The sequence below is a fragment of the Leucopleurus acutus genome (assembly GCF_964270905.1).
Source record: "Leucopleurus acutus genome assembly, chromosome: 12".
In the NCBI taxonomy this organism is placed as follows: Eukaryota; Metazoa; Chordata; class Mammalia; order Artiodactyla; family Delphinidae; genus Leucopleurus; species Leucopleurus acutus.
The window spans coordinates 49,700,593-49,725,938 of record NC_139154.1 but is presented as its reverse complement, the minus strand read 5'-3'; the positions used below and the strand labels follow the sequence as shown (position 1 = coordinate 49,725,938).

Here is a 25,346-nt window from a genome sequence, read left to right as displayed (position 1 = left end):
CGTGCCCTGGTCTGGGAAAATCCCACATGCCGCGGAGCGGCTGGGCCCGTGAGCCATGGTCGCTGAGCCTGTGAGTCCGGAGCCTGTGCTCCGCAATGGGAGAGGCCACAACGGTGAGAGGCCCGCGGAGTATAAAATCTATCGGTGAAGGACAAAAAAACCCCAAATACGCCTAAATTGTACATGTATTTTTTTTCAATGAAAATTCAAATACACACAAAACTAGAGAGAGTTCAATAAACTCCCATTTACTCACCAACCTGATTCAATAATTACCAAGACTTTGCTACATTTATTTCATTTATCCACCCCCGCTTTTCTCTGCTGATGTATTTTATTTTTTTAACATCTTTACTGGAGTATAACCGCTTCACAATGGTGTGTTAACTTCTGCTTTAAAACAAAGTGAATCAGCTACACATATACATATATCCCCATATCTCCTCCCACCCTCCTTATCCCACCCCTCTACGTGGACACAAAGAACTGAGCTGATCTCCCTGTGCTATGTGGCTGCTTCCCACTAGGTATCTATTTTACATTTGGTAGTGTATATATGTCCATGCCACTCTGTCACTGCTTCCCAGCTTACCCTTCCCTCTCCCCGTGTCCTCAAGTCCATTCTCTATGTCTGCATCTTACTTTTGTTATTTTAAAACAAACCCTAGATACATCATCTTACCCTATATACTTGAGGAGGCATTTCGAAAAATATGGACATCCTTCTTACATAGCAATATGTATCATCACAGAGCTAAAACAATTAACAACAACTCCTTGATATCTAATACCTAGCCTATAATCGAATTTCCCCAATTGTCTCTTTACAGTGTGGTTTGTTCTTACCAAAATCCACACAGTTCATTTGATTTTTATCTATAATATGTAACTATCATATTAAAATGGGGTCAAATATTTCTAGAAAGCTTCAGACAAGAACTGAAAAATCTGTTAGTATTGCAGTACACTACAAAAATATATTCCTTTGAAACCTTTCCCCTTAGAGGGTGAGAAAGGGTTAACTAATCATTAGATTGTTAATTGTGAGATCAAGGTATAGGCTTTACCTCTTCTACTGCTTTCCTTGTATAATTAGCTTTCTTGGATCTCAATTTCCTCAAAAATAAAAGGAGTACACCCGGGTGAAGTTAATAAACATCAAAACATCCAAGTTTTGTTATTTCATACCTGATGAGCTCGACAAATCAAGTCTAAATCATGACGATTCAGAAATTTACTGACTACGTCAGCTCCAAAAGTGAAGGAAACACCACGATCATTTTCTCCCCAACCTTGCACATCCTTATCTGGGTCAGACCACAGCAAATCACAGAGCAACCCTTTAAAGAATAAAAACACAGCAATGAAAAAACAAAACAAAATTTATAAAATAAAGTATATCTACATCACATTTGTTCTCCTGTCCTCTTACCCTTTAATAATAGTAATAATCACTTGCCCCCTAGTATCCCAGCCTATCAAACTTAGCCATTTTTTGTTAAAGTAACCATGCAAATACAATTGTGCCCGACTTAAAGCAGTACTCGCCAACCCTTTCCACAGATAAGACGCGTGTGCATGGCTCACTCTAAAGCATATATTGGAAAAGGCTGTTCGTCTTCTGTCTATAGTTTCTCTGTATGGATAACCAATTGACCAGTAGCATTTCCTGAATAGTTCATCCTTTCCTTACAGAGCTAACTATCCTGTTTCTGGTGCTGTAGTCTATTCCATTAATCTACTTTATTTAACACTGAGCCAATAACACACTAGAGCTTTTAAATAAATCTTCCTATTTGGTAGGCCTACCCCCTGCTTAATATTTTTCTTCAGGATTGTCTTGGTTACTTTTAATCCTTTGTTCTTCCACATATAAACCTCTGCATCAGTCTGTCAAATTCTGTAGACCTAATCGAGATTTCATTGGAACTAATTTGATCTATAGATCAATTTGATGGAAGAAAACATTTTCTACAAAGGCCTGGAGGATTTAAATAAAGTATATGGAGGAACAAAATCAGATCAGATCCTTGACTTTAGAATGTTTTGGGCTTAAAAAAAAGAGGTCAGAGCTAAAAATATTTATCTAAGTATCTTCATCTTACTAATAGTAGTGTAAATCTTAGAAGGGACTGAGACCATCTTGGGAATGTAAAGTAAGAAGACCAATAAATGAACAGGAATCAAACACTTAATAAGCAGGCAGAGAAGGAATGAGCAAAAAGTATTGGGAAGGAATAGTCAAAACAAAAGGAAGAGATTAGAATAGTAGGATCTCCTGAAAGGGCAAGAATTATCTAGAAGTAGGAAATGGTTAAGTTTCAAGTACAATGAACAAGTGGATTAGGACAAAAACCTATGCTATTTACAATTAGATTACTAGACCATAATGAAAGCAATATCTTGATGGTTGAGGGGAAGAGAGAGGGTAAAGTCAAGTTGTAGTGAGATTAAGAAAGGGTGGATGTTGAGATGGTGATATTTAGTTTTCTAAGAACTATGGTACTAAGGGAAGACTGTTTTAGAATGAGTCAGCTTTAAAGTTTTTTTTGATAATCCATATACCTCATAATATAGCTTATCACGAAAGGAGATCTTCATTTTGAGTCACAGTACAGCTTAACTTGATAGGGGAAGTATCTAAAACACCCTGTAGAAATCGTGGCAATGCACGCTTAATTTCTATCATTATTTCCTAAACTCCTGTCATGATGTTTTAAGAAATCCACCAGCATACAAAATCCATTGGGATGGTCTCAGTTTAAAAGCTCTTTCTGGTCTCTAAAGAATCAGAAGCTGATTCTTTAAATACACACACACACTGCTCTATAATGCTCATACTTTCCAGTCTGTTTCCACAGAAGCAGCAGTGAGGTCAAAATATTATTCTATAATTTTAATGTGACAATAAAACTAGAATGTAGTTGCTTTTGGAATTATCTGGAAAATGCAACAGCCTAGATGTGTACAAAATCAAATAACTGTAGCAGTAACAATGTGGCGTTCCTTAATCTTAATGGATTGAGACAAGAATCTCAGAGTCAAGGTTCAATGTTTATAATCCAATCCCTAATGAATAAGCAATATAATCATTAGGCTATTGTCTCAAAAAACATAATTTATAAATTAAATTTCTAAAGATTACAGAGAATATGAAAGCTCAAAATGACTGTTTTTAGCATCTCGGAAACTTCCCATTAAAATATGATAAAAAGAGAAACCTAACGTGCCATCCTTGAAACTGATTTATGTCTGAACTATACCAACAACAGAAACTCTGAAGATGGTATCACTTGATATTTATATTGTATCTTATTTTAAATAAATACCCTATTATTTAAATACTAGTTTCTATTAGGTTTGGTCAAATATATTCTATAATTATAATCAAAATCTGGAAAAATGCATGTTTTCTTTTTATAATCAATACAAAAACATCGTGTCACTCAAGTAAGTTATGAGACAACTTACTGCAATATGCAGTATGTTGGTGGCTTACTGATAATAGAGGATCTACACAACTGTTTATAACGGTTGCTTTATAGTCATGAGTAGCATTCTGAGTGGTATCATTACACTTTCAGTATACTTTAGTACACTGAGTAAAACAGTACAATCACACTTGAAAACAAGCAACCAGATGCATGTTATTAACAATCCAATTTAGAGGTTTAGCCATGATTTACTCAGGCACTGGTTCACAAATATTTTTTAATGCTTACTTTTCTATAGTCTTTGGATCTTAAGAGTGGGAAAGGAAGTTAGTACCATCCAGCCCAACCCTATGTGATGAATAATCAATTCTCCTTTACAAAATTACCAATAAATAATTCTCTTATCAGTAAGCTAAAAGACCTTTCCCCTCCATATATATATAATGTTCCTAATGTATAATAGGATTTCCAGACCCTATGGCGCTCTAGGCAATCCTCATTTTAGATATTAGTTTGTTGAGAACTGATGAATACAATAGGTATACGGTGGGTCTGACTACACAGATAACGGGACAATTAATTCAATAATGTAAGTTTTTTTTTTTTTTTAAAAGCCTGATAGAAACTGAGCGAAAGGGCAATTTTGCTTTTGTTAATGCTTTTAATAGTATGACAGTGTGACATAATAAAAATACTTTTGGTCTTTGTTCCCATTCCTGGCACAAAGCTAAAACCCTTGGAATTTCCTGATAGAAGTGTCTTGTTGTTCATAAGGAGCCTCCTTTCCATCACACCTGAGTTTAGGCTAATGAGGGGACCTAGGTGGATTGGGAGGGACCCAGAAACTTCACCATGGGACCCAGTCAGCACGAAGACCAAACACATGGTTAGAGAGTTAGAACTTTCAGCCCTCCCACTTCGTACCAGCCACCTCTGGGGAGGGGTGAGAGTGGAGGGCTAGAAACGAAGTTCTATAAAAACCCTTGAACAACTAGATTTGGGTAGCTTCCAGGTTGGTGAACACGCTGATGCCAAAGGGTGTGGAAGCTGTTCACCTACTAACACGGGGCTCTCCCCATACCTTTGCCCTGTGTATCTCTTCCATGTGGCTGTTCCTGAATTTGTATCCTTTATAATAAACTGGTACATGTCTAAGTAAAGCATCTGAGGAAGTGGTTGTGGGAACCTCTGAATTTGTAGTCTGCCAGGCAGAAGTGTGGTTCTCCTGGAGACCCCACTTGAGGCTGGCATCTGAAGTGGGAGCAGAATTGTGGAATGGAGCCCTTAACCTGTGGGGTCTGGGCTAACTTCAGGGGTTAGTGTCAGAATTGAAATGAACTGCCAGATACCTACATGGTTTTGGAGAATAGGCTGTGGTATGGAAAAACTGCACACACTGGTTGTCAGAAAATGTCACACAGAAAGGTACTGATGTTTTAAGCAAAAGTTGAACTGAGGAAACAACACACTAACTGCATTCAATTCACAGGTCTTCATGGTATTTTATGATATGAACACCGTAATTAGTACATATACCAGTACTCAAATATGAATAATTATCCTTTAAAAGCCAACAGAAAAGTCAGGGTAAGTGGCAACTGTACCTAACATTTATTTATAAAATTACATTAGGCTTATTTGTTAATCAACACAGCAATTTATCCTCAGTTGGAACTTATTTGCTTGTTTTATTTGCTTTACTGAAAATCTGAAAGTTATTCTCAATATCTGCATAGTCAATTTTCATATTTTTTTCACATAAATGTTCACAATTTTCATAACATTAACCACACATCTCTAGAGCCTTCTGTCTCAAGAGCCTTAAGAGCTCTAAAACTTTGAAATATGGATGATACAGAAAATAACAGAAAACTACTAGATAAAGTAAAAGAAGGTAATTGTAACCTTGGTTAAGAAAGACTATTTTAATTTAAAAACTTTCGACTAATTTTTAACAACTGTTTGAAGAACATAACCAATGTTGATATGAATAAAGGAATTTAGAAAGACTGGAAGGTAAGGGGACTCAATAGCAGAACTTTTGTGAAAAGTAAGTTTGACAGAACCATATTATGGTTATATATAAAATTTAAAACTTCTGTACTTTGGAGTATTAGTGGAAAGTGAAATATTTTGTATTATTCCAAGTAATCTGTAGTTAGTTTATTGACTATAAAAAAAGCTCTATTATTTATTACACAATACAATCCTACTTCCATTAAATATAATTAAGTTCAAATATGCCAACATTTTACATTAAATGTTGATTAAACTTCTCTATATACTTAACCTGTATCAGGGACATCAGTGGGTCTCATAATTCTCCGAATCTGCTCCATGGATTGCAAGTCTGGTGACAGTCCTATAAATGAAAAGATGACTCATAGTACTGACATCAGAAAAATTTTCACTCAAATAAAAAGCATTTAATCAAAGTAGATTTACTATGTGAAATTAAAGATACTTCAAGAGTTCCTTTCAATGTTATCTTTAATATATTGGGTTATTAAATAGAATCCCACTTTGATACAACAGAACATTACCATTAGGTCTTCTCCATTTTTCCCTACCAGGGGAATAAAACTTTTCATTTCAAAAGACTTTTCAAGGAAAAAAAATCCTACCACTCTTCTTTCTTTCCAATCATTCCCTGCTCTTCATAGGAACGCACTCAATTCCAATCCTTCCTACTAAGAAGTTTTGCCACTTCTTACCACTTAAACATGTTTTCTTAAAGTGCTCACCATGTCCCATTAAGACCTTCCTACATCCCACTCCAACATGCTCAATTTCTTACATAAAAGCATAACTGTTGATCAGAAAGATAAACAAAAAGCACATGAAAATACTTAGAAATCTTTTAAGTAACCTAGTATTTCTCTTTGGTAGACAATTCAAGTCTCACATTCCATATTCAATATTCATATTGCTACATTTCTATTCTTTTTTTTAAAAAAATTTTTATTGGAGTATACTTGATTTACAATGTTGTGTTAGTTTCAGGTGTAGAGCAAAGTGAATCTGTTATACATATATCTCTCTCTTTTTTTTTTTTTTGTGGTACGCGGGCCTCTCACTGTTGTGGCCTCTCCCGTTGCGGAGCACAGGCTCCGAACGCGCAGGCTCAGCAGCCATGGCTCACGGGCCTAACCGCTCCACGGCATGTGGGATCTTCCCGGACCGGGGCACGAACCCATGTCCCCTGCATCGGCAGGCTGACTCTCAACCACCGTGCCACCAGGGAAGCCCCAACTACATTTCTATTCTTAACTATACTAATGTGCAAGAGCTACAATTTCTTCCATGTTTAGTATCTACTGTAAAATGTTTCAATTAACATAGTAAATTATGTCCTATCAGAGAATAAACAATTATTACCTCAAGCGTAGATAAGTGCATCAATCTTTTAGCATTTTTCTACCTTAATTCTTCCTGCACACAGATGAAAAACTAATTTTCTTATAGTATTTTCATTAAACTATCTCCCTGTACAAAAACCCAATATGGCTATTAAACCATTCAAAAAACTCCTTTGCTCAGTGTTCAAACCTCCATAATCTGATCCCATCATTCCCCATATATATTTGACATTCTAGTTAGGCCAGGCCTCACACATTCCTTCAACTAGAAAGACTGTCTCAAGTCCTTTTCACCTCCAAAACCCATGCCTCCGTAAATGTTTGCCCAACAATTCTCTACCTTTCCTGACTTTTCACTATAATTACTGTCTCAACAAATACACATAATTAAATTCCTTTCATTACTCAATTATCTGTTTTGAAAATGTTTTATCAATAGGTTTTAAATGCCTCAAGATAGCCAGATCATACACTATCTATATATTTGCACGGCATCTAGCCAAGTGCTAAACACGTTAGTTTTTCAAATGAACTTTCATATACTCAAGGTTATTTAACATGTCATACAGAATAATTTATCATTCTACTAAAAAATTATTTTTAGGACTAAAGCAGACATATTACATAAAACCTAGAACTCTTGGCATGTGAGAACATTAAACATTGAGTTTAATATTATATATGTTATATTTACATATTTATTTATATAACATAAATATATTTAGTATTATATTTGGAATCTGATGAAAAGTATTTAATAAAGATGGGAAAATGGTCATGATCCTCTCATTTTTACTGACAGTAGAGGTATCCTTCTGTCAAAACTGAGGCAAAGGAAAGACATTTTTTCAAGCAAAACTCTGGTTTATCCTCATATGTGAAATTCTTTAAAGACAAGTACTAAATTTGCATTTTCATTATGTAAATAACCACAAATTTCTAGTTATTAAAAGACATTTTAGCCATGTTTCACACAGTTTTAATCACTTGAGTTTTCAAATAAGCACTGCTTTGTTTTTCCACAGCATCTCAATTATTATAGGCCTTTTCTAAATAATGGAAGAAAAAGAAGAAAAACCCATAAGGTGAATTTATTAGTCTACCTCCATGACAACAGAAGATCTTCTCATCCACAATGGCAGCTATAGGCAGACAGTTGAAACAATCAGTGAAGGTCTTCCACAATTTAATATTAAACCTTCGTTTGCCTATAAAAAGGACAAGGAATAGAATAAATCTAAAACTGTTCTCATTAGTTATCTAACAGCAACAGACTTATGAATGACTCCAATTTTATGTTTATTTAGCACTTGTTTTTTCCATAATGAGTGTGACTTGTATACTTTTAAAAAGGTAATAAGTATAATAAACATTCAGCACCTTCAGTAAAATTACAAAGACTACAAATATAGTGCCAGGTGTTTTATGAAACAAACACTTTTGCCTTTTAAGGTCACTATAATATAGCAACTTTGAAACAATCTAATAGACTATTAGTTTATTTTTTCCGTTCAAAATGTTAAATACCTAGCCAAGTAAGTAAGCAGAAATGAAAAGGGTGCCTCTGGAGACTGTCCGCTTTAACTCTAATGCACTGGTAACACGGCATAAACTTACTGCCAAGAAAGGAGAATTTCCAGGTGCTTAACTGGCATTCACTTCTGAGTAAATTTTTACTTGGCACCATAGTAAGTGTAAGTAGAGACACAAAGGCTATAATTTTCCTGGAGTCTAGCATAAAGAGCTACAACAAGCACAATCTCAAGTGCACGTTCACCTTTTTGGAGTTACTTGATTTTTCTGAATTTGGCAGTAAGTTGCAACAACTAACCCAACGGAGGGATAAAAAGACACAAAGCACTAATTTCCTATGCTTTTATGCCATAACCTGCCCCTCACTGAACAAGTATAACTCAAAGTGTTTACAAGCTGCTCTCAACACACATTTCATTTGATGTCACTTCTATCCTTGAGGATATTCAAGTCCATATTTTATCCTCTAATAATATACCTCTATTTCTAATGTAGCTTTAGAAAAGTGGTTGCAGCTTGATGTACTACAATCCACTTCCTGTCTACTGGTCTGATTTAAACAACTGAAACCGTTAACAGTACACGTTAGAAATAAAAATGCAATATGTAAAATCAAATACAAAATCACTCCCACTAGAATGTAAACTCCATAAGAATAGAGATCATCTCTCTTGAGCACTGCTGCATTCCCAGTATTTAGAATAGTACCTGGCATATAATACATCCTCAAACATTTGTCAAATAAACGATTACATGAATCAAGAAGATAGGGGTTCTAAAAGGACTCTACCATAATTAAGGATGGAAAAAAGCAAAAAGCGATTCTAATGGAGAATTCAGCATTAAAAAACAAAATTCAATTTGAAAATCATTGTTAATTGGTTCCAAATTTAATTAACCAAACATGTTCATTCACTCCCATACTCTAACAAAAGCAAAACACAGAAGTCAAATGTAGTAGGGTAATTCAGTAATTAACACTTGGAAACACTACCACACAACAGCGAATCAGTGATTTCTTACTGTTGAAAAAGTCTAACAAAATAAGGACATCCAGAGTATTCAATATCCTTCTCTCTCTAGTTTTACAGGCACAGATTAAAATTCTAATAAACTTCAACTTTTAAATAATTTTATAGAACTTCTCAATATTCTTTGTGACACAGGGTCAATAAGAGTTTCTGTCATATCACAAGAAAGTTGAGAGTTAAAACCTTAATGGAAACTAGAAAACCACAGGCTACTGTCTACAGTGACCTCTGTTCCACTTGGATATTTTTACTATATAAACTAATTATAAGAGGGCCTTTCAGCTGAGTAAGCTGCAATTAACCTGAAACAACATGACCAAGGAGATAGGAACCTATTTAATTAATAACATGTTTCCCAGTTTTAGGTTCCTCTTTTATGTAAGGCTCTCTTCTTGGGCTTCTGTTTGATAGACCACATTTTTAAAAACTCTGAATTGAAGGAACTCTTTTGAAATGGAAAACTGTTAGGGAATTTTTCCTTTAATAAGAAATAAGCTTTTATTTTTACTCACATTCATCATAGAATCCATAAATGCGATTGATGCTAGCACACTCATGGTTTCCTCTTAAGAGAAAGAAGTTCTCGGGATATTTGATTTTATAGGCCAACAGCAAACAAATGGTTTCCAAAGACTGCTTTCCTCTGTCCACATAATCTCCTAAGAAAAGATAGTTGGCTTCTGGGGGGAAACCTCCATATTCAAATAATCGCAGTAAATCTGTATACTGTCCATGAATATCTCCTAAAAATAGAAAAAAACAGTTTTAGAAAATTTATGGTTACTGTGGTACACAGACAGCTTCTATGAAATGATTCTCAATGCTTATACCCTTATGTAATCCTCTTCTCTTGAATGTGGGCCGTAGCTAGTGACTTACTTCTAACAAAGAGGATACAGCAAAAGTGAGATGGGCTTTCACTTCTGAGATAAAGTTACAAAAAATTGTAACTTCTCATCTTGCTTGCACTCTCTCTTGCCTTCTCTCATGCTGGATGATGAAGCCACCTAATGGAGAAGCACATCTGGTAAAGAACTAAAGGAGGCCTTTGGTCAACAACTCATTAGGAACTGAGGTCCTCAGTCCATTGGCCCATAAGGAACTGAATCCTTTCACAATTGAGCCCTGAGATGACTGCAGGCCCAGATGACACCTTAACAGGCTGTGAGAGACTCAGACCCAAAGGACCCAGCTAAGCTGTGCCTGAATTCTTAACCCACAGAAACTATGAGATGATAAATTAATGTTGTTAAGCCACAAAGTTTTGGGATAATTTGTTATGCTAATACAGTTACACTATCTGGTAGTTTAACTTAGGTCCACTTTTTTTATACCTAGTAGGGAGCAAACAGCAAAAACTTAGAAATATTTAGTATAAATAACTTCTACTACCTTCAAATTATTCCTGTATGAAAGCATTTGAGTATCTTGTTGAGAATGACTCACTTTAATTTTAAGATGACATAATTTGCTTCATTTCCACAAAATTTCAACTACCACCTCTTACTTACAGGTGATACTCTAAGCTAATTAATTTATTCAACATTTACTTAGTTAATATCTCTTAATTGCTACGCACTGTATAAAGGAACACCAAGTACATGACTTAATAAGCCACATAAGAGGAAAAAAGTATTTAAAGAGCACACTATGCATCTGCAGGTTACATGGTGTGAATGTGCATCACTAAAAAACATGCAGGGGAATGAAAAGGTCTGCATATAGCAAATAATCCTTGATTGAACAAAAGCTGATGGTTAAGTTCATAAAACTAAGTGACAAATACTAACAGCTACTAGAAGAAAAACTGCACCATCAAACCAAAAGTCAGTGTAATACAGCATTTATACCACTTCCCATGTTATGTGAACTACAGAAAAATGCTTTCTGTGCCAACAGTTTTTCTAGCTTTAACAATGCAATCAAACTGGGACGAAGTGAGAGAGTGGCACGGACTTATATCTACTACCAAATGTAAAACAGATAGCTAGTGGGAAGCAGCCGCACAGCACAGAGAGATCAGCTCGGTGCTTTGTGACCAGCTAGAGGGGTGGGATAGGAAGGGTGGGAAGCAGATGCAAGAGGGAGGAGATATGGGGATATACGTATATGTATAACTGATTCACTTTGTTATAAAGCAGAAACTAACACACCATTGTAAAGCAATTATACTCCAATAAAGATGTTTAAAAAAAATGCAATCACTCAACTAACTTTTTTTTTTTTTTTTTTAGCAGTACACGGGTCTCTCACTGCTGTGGCCTCTCCCGTTGCGGAGCACAGGCTCCGGATGCACAGGCTCAGCGGCCATGGCTCACGGGCCCAGCAACTCCACGGCATGTGGGATCCTCCCGGACCGGGGCACGAACCCGTGTCCCCTGCATCGGCAGGTGGACGCTCAACCACTGCGCCACCAGGGAAGCCCCAGGTTAACTTTAACTAAGGTTAAAGTTTTAGTTTTTGGCCAAAAGCCACTGTAAGACTTGAAAGATCAAATACAAATTGTATAAAGTTATATAATCTTCAGAATAAATTAAAATGATCACATCTAAGTTAGAAAACCATGGATATTGCCATACTGACCTCCGAAATTCTATACCTGTTTTTTCTAACCAGTGTACTGGAATGCCCTTTCTCCAGATCCTAGACAACAATGGATATCAATTTTTGACATTTTTTTTCAATCTCATCAGAGTTCCAGATTTATTTTTAAATTGCATTTCACTGATTACTGGTGAGGCTGAGGATCTTATGTTTACTGGCCACTTGAATTTCTTCTACAATCTGCCTCCACCCTTAAATTTTATCGTATTACCTTTTTCTTGTTTCTAAGAACGCTTTATATAGTGTGAACAGCAATCTCTTAATCTGTTGTATATACAGCAAACATGTTCTTCTTGTCTCTAACTTGTCATTTTATAAAAGTCTCAATTTCTATAATTTAATGTAATAAAACCTAGCAATCCTTTTTTTAACAAAAATTTTTAGGTGTTTCCTCAATCATCTTCAATGTAAATATAGGATTCAAGAGACTGTTTCCTACTTTACCCATTTACATACCACAAATTTTCAGTGGCGCTTCCAATTCCAAAAGAATAGGCTGGCTGAGAAAGATCTCCCGAGACTTGATACATAAGCCCCGAACTTCTGCTTCAGTCATCTGCACAATCTTTCCTGGACGACATCCTCGTACTGGTAAACAATAAATAAAATGGTCAGTTTTCTAAAATTTATCCATAAAATAATAATTCTTAAAAAGAAGTCATGCCCATATTTTGAAGATCAGAAGAGTCACGTAGGCAGCAACAGATATCCTGTTGTGTCCTATGGCTGACAGTAAGGCTGACAGTAAGGTTATTCCATGACCTCTAGCTTTTCTCTATCTCCACTGTTGTGGTTTCTGACGCTCCTCAAAGCTGCTGCCATGGAAATGCGGTCTTCTTTGTTCTCCAGTGGCCAACTTAAAGCCTCACAGCCCAAGTGACTAAGACTCATTAATTAATATGGTTCTCAGTAACTTCTGGGATGGAGTGGGGAGGAATGGTCCATGGGTAGTTCCTTATTTGCCCTACTGAACTCAACAATCATTTCCTCTCATCATTACCTTCTCCACTGGCTCTTTCTCTTTAGATACACTGCTAGCTCCCATTCTATCTCATTTTAAAAAGGAAACAGAGACTATACTTCTATATACTCCTATCATTTCCCATTTACAATTAAGTCCATGAATTTCTTGCTAAAAATTGCTGATTCCTTTGTCAGGCTGAGAGAGGCTTAAAAAAAAAAGTCGTCCCCCCCCCAAAGCCCATTCGTGTATATATTCCATAAGTATAGTAATATATAAGTAACAAGGAGGAAACAGAGCCAATGTTGAAATGTGTTTTAAGCAAGTATGACATTTAATAAGATCATCTCTGAAATTCAAAACAATTATCAGCAGAACTGCCTTTATTATAAGAACTTAGCATAACTTCTACATTAGTACTAGTTCTCAAACATCAATTACCTACTTCCCAGAAACATTTGAATTTTTTTAAGATGAAAAAAACACATCTAACTTTGTATCTTCCACTAAGTATCTAGAATACTAGCTTAGATTCAATGCTCTGCAATAGGAACAATTCTTAATCTTGGTATGAAATTTTTTAAAATTAATTTATTTATTTGGCTGCGTTGGGTCTCAGTTTATCAGTCAACTGATAAAAAGGAATAAATCAAGGCCGCCCGTTGAGCATCTTTTCACGTGCCCATTGGCCATCTGTATATCGTCTTTGGAAAAATGTCTATTCAGGTCCTCTGCTCATATTTTAATTGGGTTTTTTTTTTCATGTTAAGTTGTATGAGTTCACTTTTATCCATAAAGATATCCAACTGATTGAGCACCATTTATTGTAAAGATCATCCTTTCTCCACTGAATTGCACGGCTAACTTGGTAGAAAAATTAGGTGACCATACATGAATGGGTCTGTTTCGAAACACTCTACATAGTCCATTAACCTGTTTATTTTTACATCAGTACTATGCTATTTTTTTTTTTTTTTTTTTAGTTGTGGCATGTGGAATCTAGTTTCCTGACTAGGGATCGAACCCAGGCCCCCTGCTTTGGGAGTGCGGAGTCTTAGCCACTGACCACCAGGGAAGTCCCAGTACTATGGTATCTTAATTACTATAGTTTTTAATAAAGTCTTGGTATCAGGTAATATAATCATTCTCATTTTGTTAAGATTTCCTGGGCTAATCTAGGTCCTTTTGCATTTTCAAATATGTTTTAAAACTGGCTTGTCCCTTTCAACCCTAACTTGTTTTAACTGGGAATGAATATGTAAGTCTAGGGAGAATTGATACCTTAACAATACCGAGTCTTCCAATCCACGAACATAGTATTTCTCCTTTTATTTAGGTTGTCATGTTTGTCTCAGCACTGTTTTACAGTTTTTAGTGTGGCAGTCCTGCAAATTTTTCATTAAATTGATGGGAGGTGAGGGGCGCTGATACTGTAAATGTGTTTTCTTATTTCATTTTCCAATTGTTTAATATTAGCATATAGAAATAACGGATTTTTGAAAACCGACTTTACTTCCTATTCTAACAGTTTATACATTCCTTTGAAGTTTCCAAATATATACAATCATGTCAGCTGTGAAAAGCCAGTTCTACCTCTTTTCCAATCTTTACATCTTTTATTTTCCTTCCTCACTGAATTGACTAGGACTCCAGGACAATGTTGAATAGAAGTGGTGCTAATGGTCTTCCCTGTCTGGTTCCTGAACTTGGAGGGAAAAACATTCAATTATTTCACCATTAAGTATGATAGCTATAATTCTGTACATACTCGACTAGTTTGCTAAGACCTTTTATCATGAAGAGTCTTTAAACTTTGTCAAATACACTATCTCATTTATTGAGATAATCATAATTTCATCCCCTTTATTCTGTTAATATGACTTATACTGATTGTGCTGAACTTGGATTCCTAGAATAAGTCCCACCAAATTATGACACTATCTTTCTTGTATATTGCAAGATTCAATTTGCTAATATTTTGCCCAGGATTTTTGTGGCTATATTCCTGAGAGATAATGGCCAGTAATTTCCTTTCCTTGTTATTTATCAGATTTTGGTATTAAGGTTGTGCTAGTTTAAGAAATCAAGTTGGGAAGTGTTACCTTTTTTTTAATTTTCTGTATGAGACTTTATACAATTGGTGAAATTTCTTCTTTAAATGTTTAGGCCACCAGTGAAACCATCTGGGTCTGGAATTTTCTTTTTGAAAAGTATTCTAAGTACAAATTCATTTTCTTTAACAGATACAAGACTATTCGGGTTTTCTATTCCTTGTGTCAGTTTGCCAAGGTTAGTTTTTCATCTAAATTATCAAATTTATTAGCATTAAGTTATTTAGAATCTTATTATGCTTAAAATACATATATTTAAAACTTTTCTCTGAACCATCTGAGAATAGACTGCATACATCATGCTCTTTTACCCCTTAATACATCAGTATTATTCCCTGATAGTATCTCTCACACAGCCACAATACAAGTTATCAGATTCAGGGAATTTAATATTTATACAAATCTTTAATCTGAAGAAGGTACTAAAGGGACTTCCCTGGTTGCGCAAATCTGCCTGCCAATGGAGGGGACACGAGTTCAAGCCCTGGTCTGGAAAGATCCCACATGCTGCAGAGCAACTAAGCCCTTGCACCACAACTACTGAGCCTGCGGTCTAGAGCCTGATAGCCACAACTACTGAGCCCACGTGCTGCAACTACTGAAGCCCATGCACCTAGAGCCTGTGCTCCGCAGCAAGAGTAGCCACCGCAATGAAGCCAGGCAATGAGAAGCATGTGCACTGCAACGAAGACCCAACGCAGCCAAAAATAAATAAATATATAAAAAAGTTAAAAAAGTTAAAAAAAAAAATAAAGAATGTACTACAATTTTAGTAACTGTCTCCATCATGTCTTTTACAGCATATTCTTCCCCAGTACAGAATTCAATCCAGGATTACATTATTGCATTATTTGTTCAATCTTTTTAGTCTCCTTTAATAGTGGTATCTCCTATATCTTTTCCTTTTTTTTTTTTTTTTGCGGTACGCGGGCCTCTCACTGTTGTGGCCTCCCCCGTTGCGGAGCACAGGCTCCGGACGCGCAGGCTCAGCAGCCATGGCTCACGGGTCCAGCCGCTCCGCAGTATGTGGGATCTTCCTGGATCGGGGCACGAACCCGTGTCCCGTATATCAGCAGGCAGACTCTCAACCACTGCGCCACCAGGGAAGCACTCCTATATCTTTGATACTGGTAAATTAAAAAAAAATTTTTACATTATCAGTCTTTCTAGGGGGTTATCAATTTACCAATCTTTTTAAAAAATCATACATCTTTTTATTTGATTTCTGCTCTTATTTTTATTATATCTTTCCTTCTACCTTTTTTGGTTATAATTTATTCTTCTGTTGTCTTGAAATAGTTTAATGTTCAGCCTTTTTTTTCTAATATATACATTTAAAGCTATATGTATCCCTCTAAGCACTGCTTTTAGCTGTAACTGTAAAAGTTTTAACACATATTTTCACTATTATTTAGATCAATGTATTTTATAACTTTCACTGTTATTTCTTCTTTAGCCAATAAGACATGTGAAAGTATTTACATTACTTAATTTCTAAATACCTGAAGATTTTCCAGTTATATGCTATTGATTTCTAGCTTATCACCAATGAATTCAGAGAACATATCTGAGATCTCTCCTTTCTTTCAAATTTAGAGATTTGCTCTATGGTACAATATATTTTATTAAGTGTCCATACATACTTGAAAAGTATGTAATATCCTACAGTTGCTGGGTAAAGCATTCCATGTGTATCAATTAGGTCAATTTTACTGTGTTATTTAAATCTTCTAGATCCTTGCTGATTTTTTTTCTTGTTTATTAGTTACTGAGAAAGGTGCATTAATCTACTATGGTTGTAGTTTTGTCTATTTCAAACTTTTCGTTCTATCAACTTTTCCTTTTTGTGTTTTTGACCTTTATTATTACATACCTAAAAAATTTAAGATTTTTATATCATCCTGTTGAATTTATTCCTTTAAATTGTGCAATGCTCTTCTTTCCCTCTAGCGATTCTTCTTACCTTACAGTCTTTTTCTGGCATAAATATATAGCCGACTCAGTTTTCTTTCGGTTAGTATGTGCATAATGTAGTTTCCTCATTCTTTTACTTACCCATCTGTGCCCTTAAATTTAAAATATGTCCCTTGTAAACAGTATATATGGTTATGTCTTCTGAGCTTTGTCTGGAGTGTTTGCTCCTCTCACATTTACCATAATCACTGGGAAAACTGAGTTGAAGTACACCATCCTGTTGTTTGTTTTGTCTCATCTGTTTTTTATTCCTTTCTCTTTTCTTACATTTCTTTGGAGTAACTGCTTATCTTTTATTATTCCATTTTCTCCTCTATTAGCTCTTTAGTTATATATTCTTTTTCTTTTGGCGCTTACTCTAGAGATAACATATGCACTTGTGACTGATTTACCACTCTCCAGACTTTTGCTCTACAGCTGTCATATATTGCTTCCATATATTTTAACCTCCACAAGTCACAATTATTTTAAACAGTTCTAATTTATATTTATACACATTTATCCTTATTGCTAGCTTTCATTTCTTTCTGCAGTTCTGTGCTTTTATGTGTGATCATTTTCTTTCAACATGAACTTTCTTCAGCATTTTTTAGTGCCATCTATTATCAATAAATTTTCTTAGTTTTAGTCTATATTTTGCCTTCACTTTTGAAGCATATGCTCACTAGTTTTAGAATTGTAGGTTAGCATTCTTTTTTTTTCTTTTAGCACTTTAAGAGGTCATTCTATTGATTCCTGGCTTCTGTAGTTTCAGGTGATATATCAACCATCTCTCTTATTATTGTCCTGAAGGTAATGACTTCTTTCCTTTGGGAGCTTTAAAAAAATTTTTTTCTTTGATTTTAGGAGTTAAGTCCATGATGGGTCTCAATATGACTTTATTTACATTATTCCCACTTGGAAGTCACAGACCTTCTTTAATCTTGTTTTGGTATCTTTCTCAATTTTGGAAAATTCTTGGTTAACATATCCTCTATTCCACATCTCTTGTCCTTCTGGGAATCCCATTACACATGTTAAACCCTTCCATTGTCTTCTGTTGCTTTCTTTCTGTACTTCCCCTCTATTTTTTCTCTCTCAGCACTGCATAATTTCTACTCAACTCTTTTTTTCCCCTAGTTTACTACTACTCTATTTTGCTGTTTCTAATTTGCTACTAAATGCACTACCAAATTCTTAATTTTAGTTAATATATTTTTTTAGTTGTATAGTTTCCAGGTCTGATAAAATTTTTCTTTTCCTCTTTACCTTGAGCATATTAAATCAGTTATCTTCAAGTCTGTGTGATAATTCTAATATGTGAATTCTGTGGATTTATACCTTTTTCTCCTCTTGATATTTTGGTCCATTAATCCTGTTAGCATTCCTGTAGTATTTCACTGAATGAAATATTTGATTATGGATGAAAAACTGTACAATTTCTATATGACATCTTCCTCCATGGAGGGCTGTTTCCTTTAGCAGCAGAGTACCAAGGACTCACCCACATTTTCTTTTCTTTTCTTTTTTTTTTTTGGCTGTGTTGGGTCTTCATTGCTGCACGCAGGCTTTCTCTAGTTGCGGTGAGCAGTGGCTACTCTTTGTTGTGGTGCGCGGGCTTCTCATTGCGGTGGCTTCTCTTGTTGCAGAGCATGGGCTTTAGGCACGTGGGCTTCAGTAGTTGTGGCACACAGCCTTAGTTGCTCCACAGCACGTGGGATCTTCCCGGACCAGGGCTCGAACCTGTGTCCCCTGCATTGGCAGGCAGATTCTTAACCACTGTTAAGAATTCTTAACCACTGTGCCACCAGGGAAGCCCCTCACCCACATCTTCTTGAGGGCTGGTCTGCTTCATTTTGCCCTCAATCTTGGAGAGTGGCCATGATGGGGGTCTCAATGAAAAACTCGGTATAATATGGCCTCTCTCACTTCATAAAGACTGAACTTCAACTTGTGCCATGCTGGTACTGTGGGGGATGCTGGAATCTCTGCTCATATCTTTAGCTTCCCAGACACTGTTTTCTTCTGGTTTACTTAGAATCTTCCCTTGCATGTGTGTATCTTAAAAATCAATGAGCTTAGGGGGACCTGACTGCAGATTTTGAGGTTAGAGTCTATGTGATTCTCTCCTCTTTTAGACTTAAGTTTCAACTGCTTTAGTTGCCCCAGACTTCCACCTCTCCTCTTTAGTCCAGTAAGACTGCCACTTTTTATTTGGAGTCTATTCCCCTATGCCTCCAGGAGTGACTGTTGAACACACTGGTGCTTTTCCTTTTCTTAAAGATCAAAACCCTCAAAAATTTCCTGTGTTGGTTGCTCTTCAACAGTGGAGTGGCTGCTCAAGTGAAAACAGAGAAGTACACAAAATATGATCATTGGGCACACACTAGAAATTCAGATGCTTACATGAAGAATTCTGAGGAATACCTTGCCAAGGACTAGACACTACTGGCCTTAACCCCATATGTTATCTCAGCAAATGAGTCATTCAACTTAGGTGGAAGCATCAAGGTCTCCTGGTTCCTGATAAAATAATCTTTCTGCACAATCATGTTTACACCAGAAAAGGGGGAAAACACTAAGGCCTGAGGGTCAAATTTGGTCCAATCCCTGTTTCTGTGTGACCTGTGCATTAAGAGTAACTTTCATACTTTTAAAAATAGTTGGAGGGGGAGGCGGGGGAAGAAAAATACTCTGTGACACATAAAAATTATATCAAATTCAAATGTCAGCGTCCATAAGTAAAGCTTTACTGGAACAAAACCACTCTCATTCATTTACGTATTACCTATGGGTACTTTCACGATACCATGGCAGAGTTGAGTAGTTGCCATAGAGACCACATGGGGCACCCTCATGGCTTTGCACTGCTTCCCAGGGTACTAGAAATTGCAGAGATGCAGTTATAACTCAACAGTGTCTTCAGCATCTACTTACTGCTGTGCTGCAACATTTTATTTTACTTTTATTACCAGTGCATACTCATCAAAGGAAGAAAATTGAAATATGAATGTCTAAGGCCCAGTGGAGTATTTTGTTACTGAATTAGATGACTAGGTATTGTATTTATGACATTATAGCTGTGCTAAAAGAATAAAATGTATGTTCACATTAGGAAACTAAGCACTTCATCACAACATTCCCATCTCATAGGAAAGTAACAATCAAAAAAATTTTTTTAAATTGTAAATGGAATCTCATCACAGCAGAATTTCTTCACAAAAATAAAAATGAGGCTGCAATGAAAGTAAGCTTCCAACTGGTTCATGTATTAGAAAGCGAGGAAAGCCATTTACTAATGGTGAGTTAATTAAATCATATTTGTTTGGAAAAGCCAAAGAAGTATGTCCTGAGACTATAAACTTGTTTAAGACTATATATTTATTAGTCCTTCCGTAAAGACAGTTCTTGAAGGGTTGAGGACACTGAAAGCAAAGTCGATAATCAGTTAAAAAAACAAAAATGATTTTGAGTGGTTTCCTTGGCTCTTGATGAGTTCACAGATATTGCCAATACTCAGCTTTTGCTCACTTGAGGAGCCAATGCTGAATTTGAAATGACTGAAAAGTTAGCCTCTATGAATAGTCTGTGTGGGACAACCACAGGCAAGAATACTTCCGAAGGGACTTCCTTGGTGGCACAGTGGTTAAGAATCCGCCTGCCAATGCAGGAGACACGGGTTCGAGCCCTGGTCTGGGAAGACCCCCACAGGCCGCGGAGCAACTAAGCCCGTGCGCCACAGCTACTGAGCCTGCGTTCTAGAGCCCGCGAGCCACAACTACTGAGGCCCGCGCACCACAGTGAAGAGTAGCCCCCGCTCTCTGCAACTAGAGAAAGCCCGTGCGCAGCAACGAAGACCCAACGCAGCCAAAAATAAATAAATAAATAAATAAAAAGAATACTTTCAAAGAAGCTAAAGAAACAAACCCAAAACATGATGGAGGTAAAAATACTCATGGAGCAGGAAAAGACTTAGTTGGACAATTTAATAAAGCTTGTGAAAACTGAAGGTGTTTAAAGCTTATGGTGCACTCAGTGGAAAAATATTGAACCAGTGGTATCAATGGTGTATTTCATTAGCTCTCATGAACTTAACCATTGTCAGTTACACAAATGTTTGTCAGAAACAAAAGCTGAATATTCTGACTTGCCCTACCACACAGCAGTTCAGTGGTTTAATAGTGATAAAGTTTTATTGTGACTTTTTTGAGCTGAGGGCCAATGTTGACATTTTTCTGAATGAGAATCACCCTCAATCACTACTATCGAGCACTGAGTAGGTTTTATAAATTAGATCTTGCTGCAAACCTGATAATGTTTCTTAATAATTCAACCTAAAATTAAAATGTGAAAAAATACTTATGTGTGAAACATACACTATGCTAAGTCACTCTGACAACTAATGTTGCTTGTAATCACAAGCAAATGTCAGGTTGCTTTACACAGTTCCAGGGCTGTCAAATGTTAAAACAAGTGAGATCTTCATTCCCTCACAGATTTGCACTGGACACTATTTTCTAAGCTCAAACCACAGTTCTTACAGCATTCTTTAGACCTCAGTGTTAGTGCAAAATAAATCAAAAGCCATTTAATTGTGCAGGTGAGGAGCTTCCACCTAACCTCTCACTGGAATTGACTGATGTGCAATGTTATCACATGATAAAAGGCAAATATTAAGAGAGGACTAATAAAATTCTATAAATACCTTCCAAGTGATGACTAAAATCACTTAACTAAAACCACATGCTTTTGGATTGATAATAGTTTCAGTAGTACCTACCTATCTGTGTTAAGACACCTTCCAAGATGAAATACATAAAATCTCATTATAGATCAGCATTAACAGATGAACACTTCCAGTTGATTTTGATACAGAACACTAACTTTGAACCTCAATTAAGCAAAATGTTCTCTTCCCCCAAGAAGTCCCTTCTTCTCATGATTACAAAAATTTATACTCCATCATTATTTTTCAAATTTCATATTCATGTAAAAACCTTTTCAATGCAGGTTTGTTTTTTAAATTACAAATGGTGTGTGTTATATATGTCTGTGTTGTGTGTACACTAAATTTTATCTTTCAATAACCATCTGCTATTTTCTCCAGCAAGTTCTTACTAATAACTGCCTTCTCTAAAACAGAAAGAATGCCAAGGAGAAAAAAACACCTAATTCCACTATTACATCTGCCACATGAAATCTTAGTAATCTTCATTAACCTTTAACATTTTAACTTCTACCCTACCAAAAAGATTCACTCAAGGTTACATACTAATCAACAGCAAAGTTAACATAAATCCAGATTTCCTAAATTTTTTTTCTAAGATGAAACAGCAATTTCTCCATATTTAGTATGAGTCTACTTTAAGCCACAAAAAAGAAAAAAAAAGTAAAATTTTTACAGTTGGCTAGAATGGGGAATTTTGGTTTTAAATGAAAGAATTAAGCCACTGCCATAATTTCAATTTATCTTAAGTTTACCTGCTTAATGTGATTTGAGCCTACAGATGGCCTTCAGGAGCTCTGTATAAAAACCCAAACTGTAATACTGTGTATGCACATACACATGTATACTTTTCTGAGAAGTCCGGGGCTTTCATGATTTCTCAGAGGGGTCTGTGTATTGCCGTAAGTTAAAAAAATCATTCCAGGTAAACTAGTAAACAAATAGATAATGAAAAAAGAGTAAAGAAGAAAATTAACAGATACAGGGGAGGACTAGACATTTCAGGAACAGAAGAAGGGAGCGCCCTAGTCCTGTGGTTCTCACGAGCGTGATCCCCCTTTTCACTGTGTTGACATCTGCATGGTGCAAAAGCAATGGTGATTAAAACACCTTAAAACACCGACACCTCAGCAGAAACCAAATCAGAGGCACTAAATTGCCACACACAGCGAAACAAAAAAGGTCCAGTTTCAATTAAAAATGCCCTTGCCCTTGATTAAGCAGTAAAAACAATCAATTTTCTTACATCGCCACCAACAAGTATACATCTTTTTAATATTCTGCATGATGAAATGAAAGTATCCATGAAGCATTTCTGTTGCATATCAAAGTACAATGGTTGTCTTCAAAAAGAGCACTTGTATGACTGTTTTAGTTCCAAGCTGATCTAGCTACTTTCACAGACCATCTCTTTTACTGGAAAGCACAAGTGACAAACTATGGTTATTCACACTTAAGATATTTAACAGATACTCTTGAAAATGAACAAAGTGAGCCTGTCACTTCAAAGAAAACAACTGACAGTATTTGTTGCTAGTGAAAATTAAAATTTTGGAAACCTTGTATCCAACACCATGAATTTGACAGCTTCTTCATACTTAAGGACTCTTCTGATACCTTGCTGTAATATTAACAAATGTGAATTTTTTGATGTTGTATAAAATGTGTCAACATTTGAACATCTGCATAAATCAGCTTAACCAGTATTTTCAAAACGACCAATGCATGTTACAAAGTCATTTGTAAGATCCATTTAAAATGCAAGATAGATAAATGGATTTTAATGTAAGAGAACAATATTTCAGATTCTACATTACAACTAACCTTTAAGAAATTATCACTTGTCGATTTCTGGTATAATATTAAAGAATATCCGCCATTATCTAAAAAGGCTATTGAAATACTCCTTCCTTTTACAACTTCGTATCTGTAAAAGTACAGATTTTCTTCATATACTTCAACCAAAACAATGTATCAACACAAACTGAAGCAAAGCAGATATGAGAATTCTGTCTTCTACAAAACCAGACATTAAAGACATGTGCTTATCACTATTATTTTTGTTGTAGAAAACAAACTCTGATTATGTAAAATGAATAGGTTATTATCGTTATTTTACATGAATTAAAGAATATTTTTAAATTCTTAGTTTTAATTTCTAACACAGTACTGATAAATAACTCATACAAATCAAAGTTCTTGTCCTCAGTTATTTATTTATTTATTTATTTATTTGCGGTATATGGGCCTCTCACTGCTGTGGTCTCTCCCGCCGGCGGAGCACAGACTCCGGACGCACAGGCCCAGCGGCCATGGCCCACGGGCCCATTCGCTCTGCGGCATGTGGGATCTTCCCGGACCAGGGCACGAACCCACATCCCCTGAATCGGCAGGCGAACTCTCAACCATTGCGCCACCAGGGAAGCCCCTCAATTATTTTTATGAGTACAGAGTAGTCCCAAGATTCAAAGTTTGAAATCCATTGCTCTCTAGCCCCTAGCCAAAAGAAAGCATACACCGAATCTCCTTAAATCACCTTTCACCATTTAATTCTGCCTAAAAATATCTCTCCCCCTCAGCACCAACATTAATATGTCAAACCAGATTATAAATTCTGAATAATGGGAAGAGGAAAGAAATGTTTTATACATACATACATACATACTATGTATGAGTGGTTGTATGCAACAATGTGGAGGGCACATCTGTTAGATCCTCACAAGAAATAGCCTTCTCAAAAATTCCTTTGAGGAGGGTCCAGGGCTCAGTAGCATAAGAAGCCCTCTATTACCTTACACTCAGGTTTATACTAAACAATAACAGTAGCTAACATTTTCTGAGCTTTTATTATGGTCTAAGCGTTCTACCAGTTTAATTGTTACAGATACATTATGAAGCAGGTCGATTATCATCCTCAAAATGCAGAAGAAACTGAGGAAGAGCTGAAATTATAATACATGCAGAACCTGTACCTTTAGCGAGTATAAACATGGTCCCCCACTATATCAATACTTACTGAACTACCTTGAATAAACACTTAATTGAGTATATATCTGTTATCATTCAGGATTCACATAACTATTGCAGTTAAGGTCTAATGTTCATAAACTATGTTCCTTTCTGTCATTATATAACTTAGATCTTTCTCTCACTTTCACTCCAGAAGCCTGGTCATTTTCTTTCACTACTTTGGCTCAATTATTTGATACGTATTCAAACAACACAGATGAACCTACAAATACCTATAAAGTTTCCCTCTCAGTTTACTATTTAAAATAAAAAAGAGCCATAATAACTGCTAAATATTAGAGAAAGCTATATAATAGATGTCCTTAAATATGAAAAGTAACTTCTTTTTTTTTTTTTTTGCATTACGCGGGCCTCTCACTGTTGTGGCCTCTCCCGTTGCAGGGCACAGGCTCCGGACGCGCAGGCCCAGCGGCCATGGCTCACGGGCCCAGCCGCTCCGCAGCATGTGGGATCCTCCCGGACCGGGGCACGAACCCGCGCCCCCTGCATCGGCAGGCTGACTCTCAACCACTGCGCCACCAGGGAAGCCCATGAAAAGTAACTTTTGATTTCTCTAAATCTTGAAAATAGTAGGTAGGATTAAGGGAAAAGTTAAAATGGTGTT

General features: G+C 36.1%; 1 protein-coding gene across 3 annotated transcripts in view; it reads right to left on the bottom strand.

Annotated features, from left to right (window-relative positions):
- Positions 1-25,346, bottom strand: part of PPP1CB (protein phosphatase 1 catalytic subunit beta) — a 38,463-nt gene that overhangs the window by 7,182 nt on the left and 5,935 nt on the right. For 2 of the 3 annotated variants that reach the window (XM_082852343.1, XM_082852342.1), the window contains exons 3-7: positions 12,418-12,549; positions 9,870-10,100; positions 7,897-8,001; positions 5,725-5,796; positions 1,189-1,340 (exon numbers count right to left, since the gene is read on the bottom strand). In XM_082852343.1, coding sequence (XP_082708469.1) covers positions 1,189-1,340; positions 5,725-5,796; positions 7,897-8,001; positions 9,870-10,100; positions 12,418-12,549 — 692 coding nt within the window. Of the gene's footprint in view, positions 1-1,188; positions 1,341-5,724; positions 5,797-7,896; positions 8,002-9,869; positions 10,101-12,417; positions 12,550-22,958; positions 23,895-25,346 lie in introns of those variants that run through there. The other variant, XM_082852341.1, reaches the window with a different exon arrangement.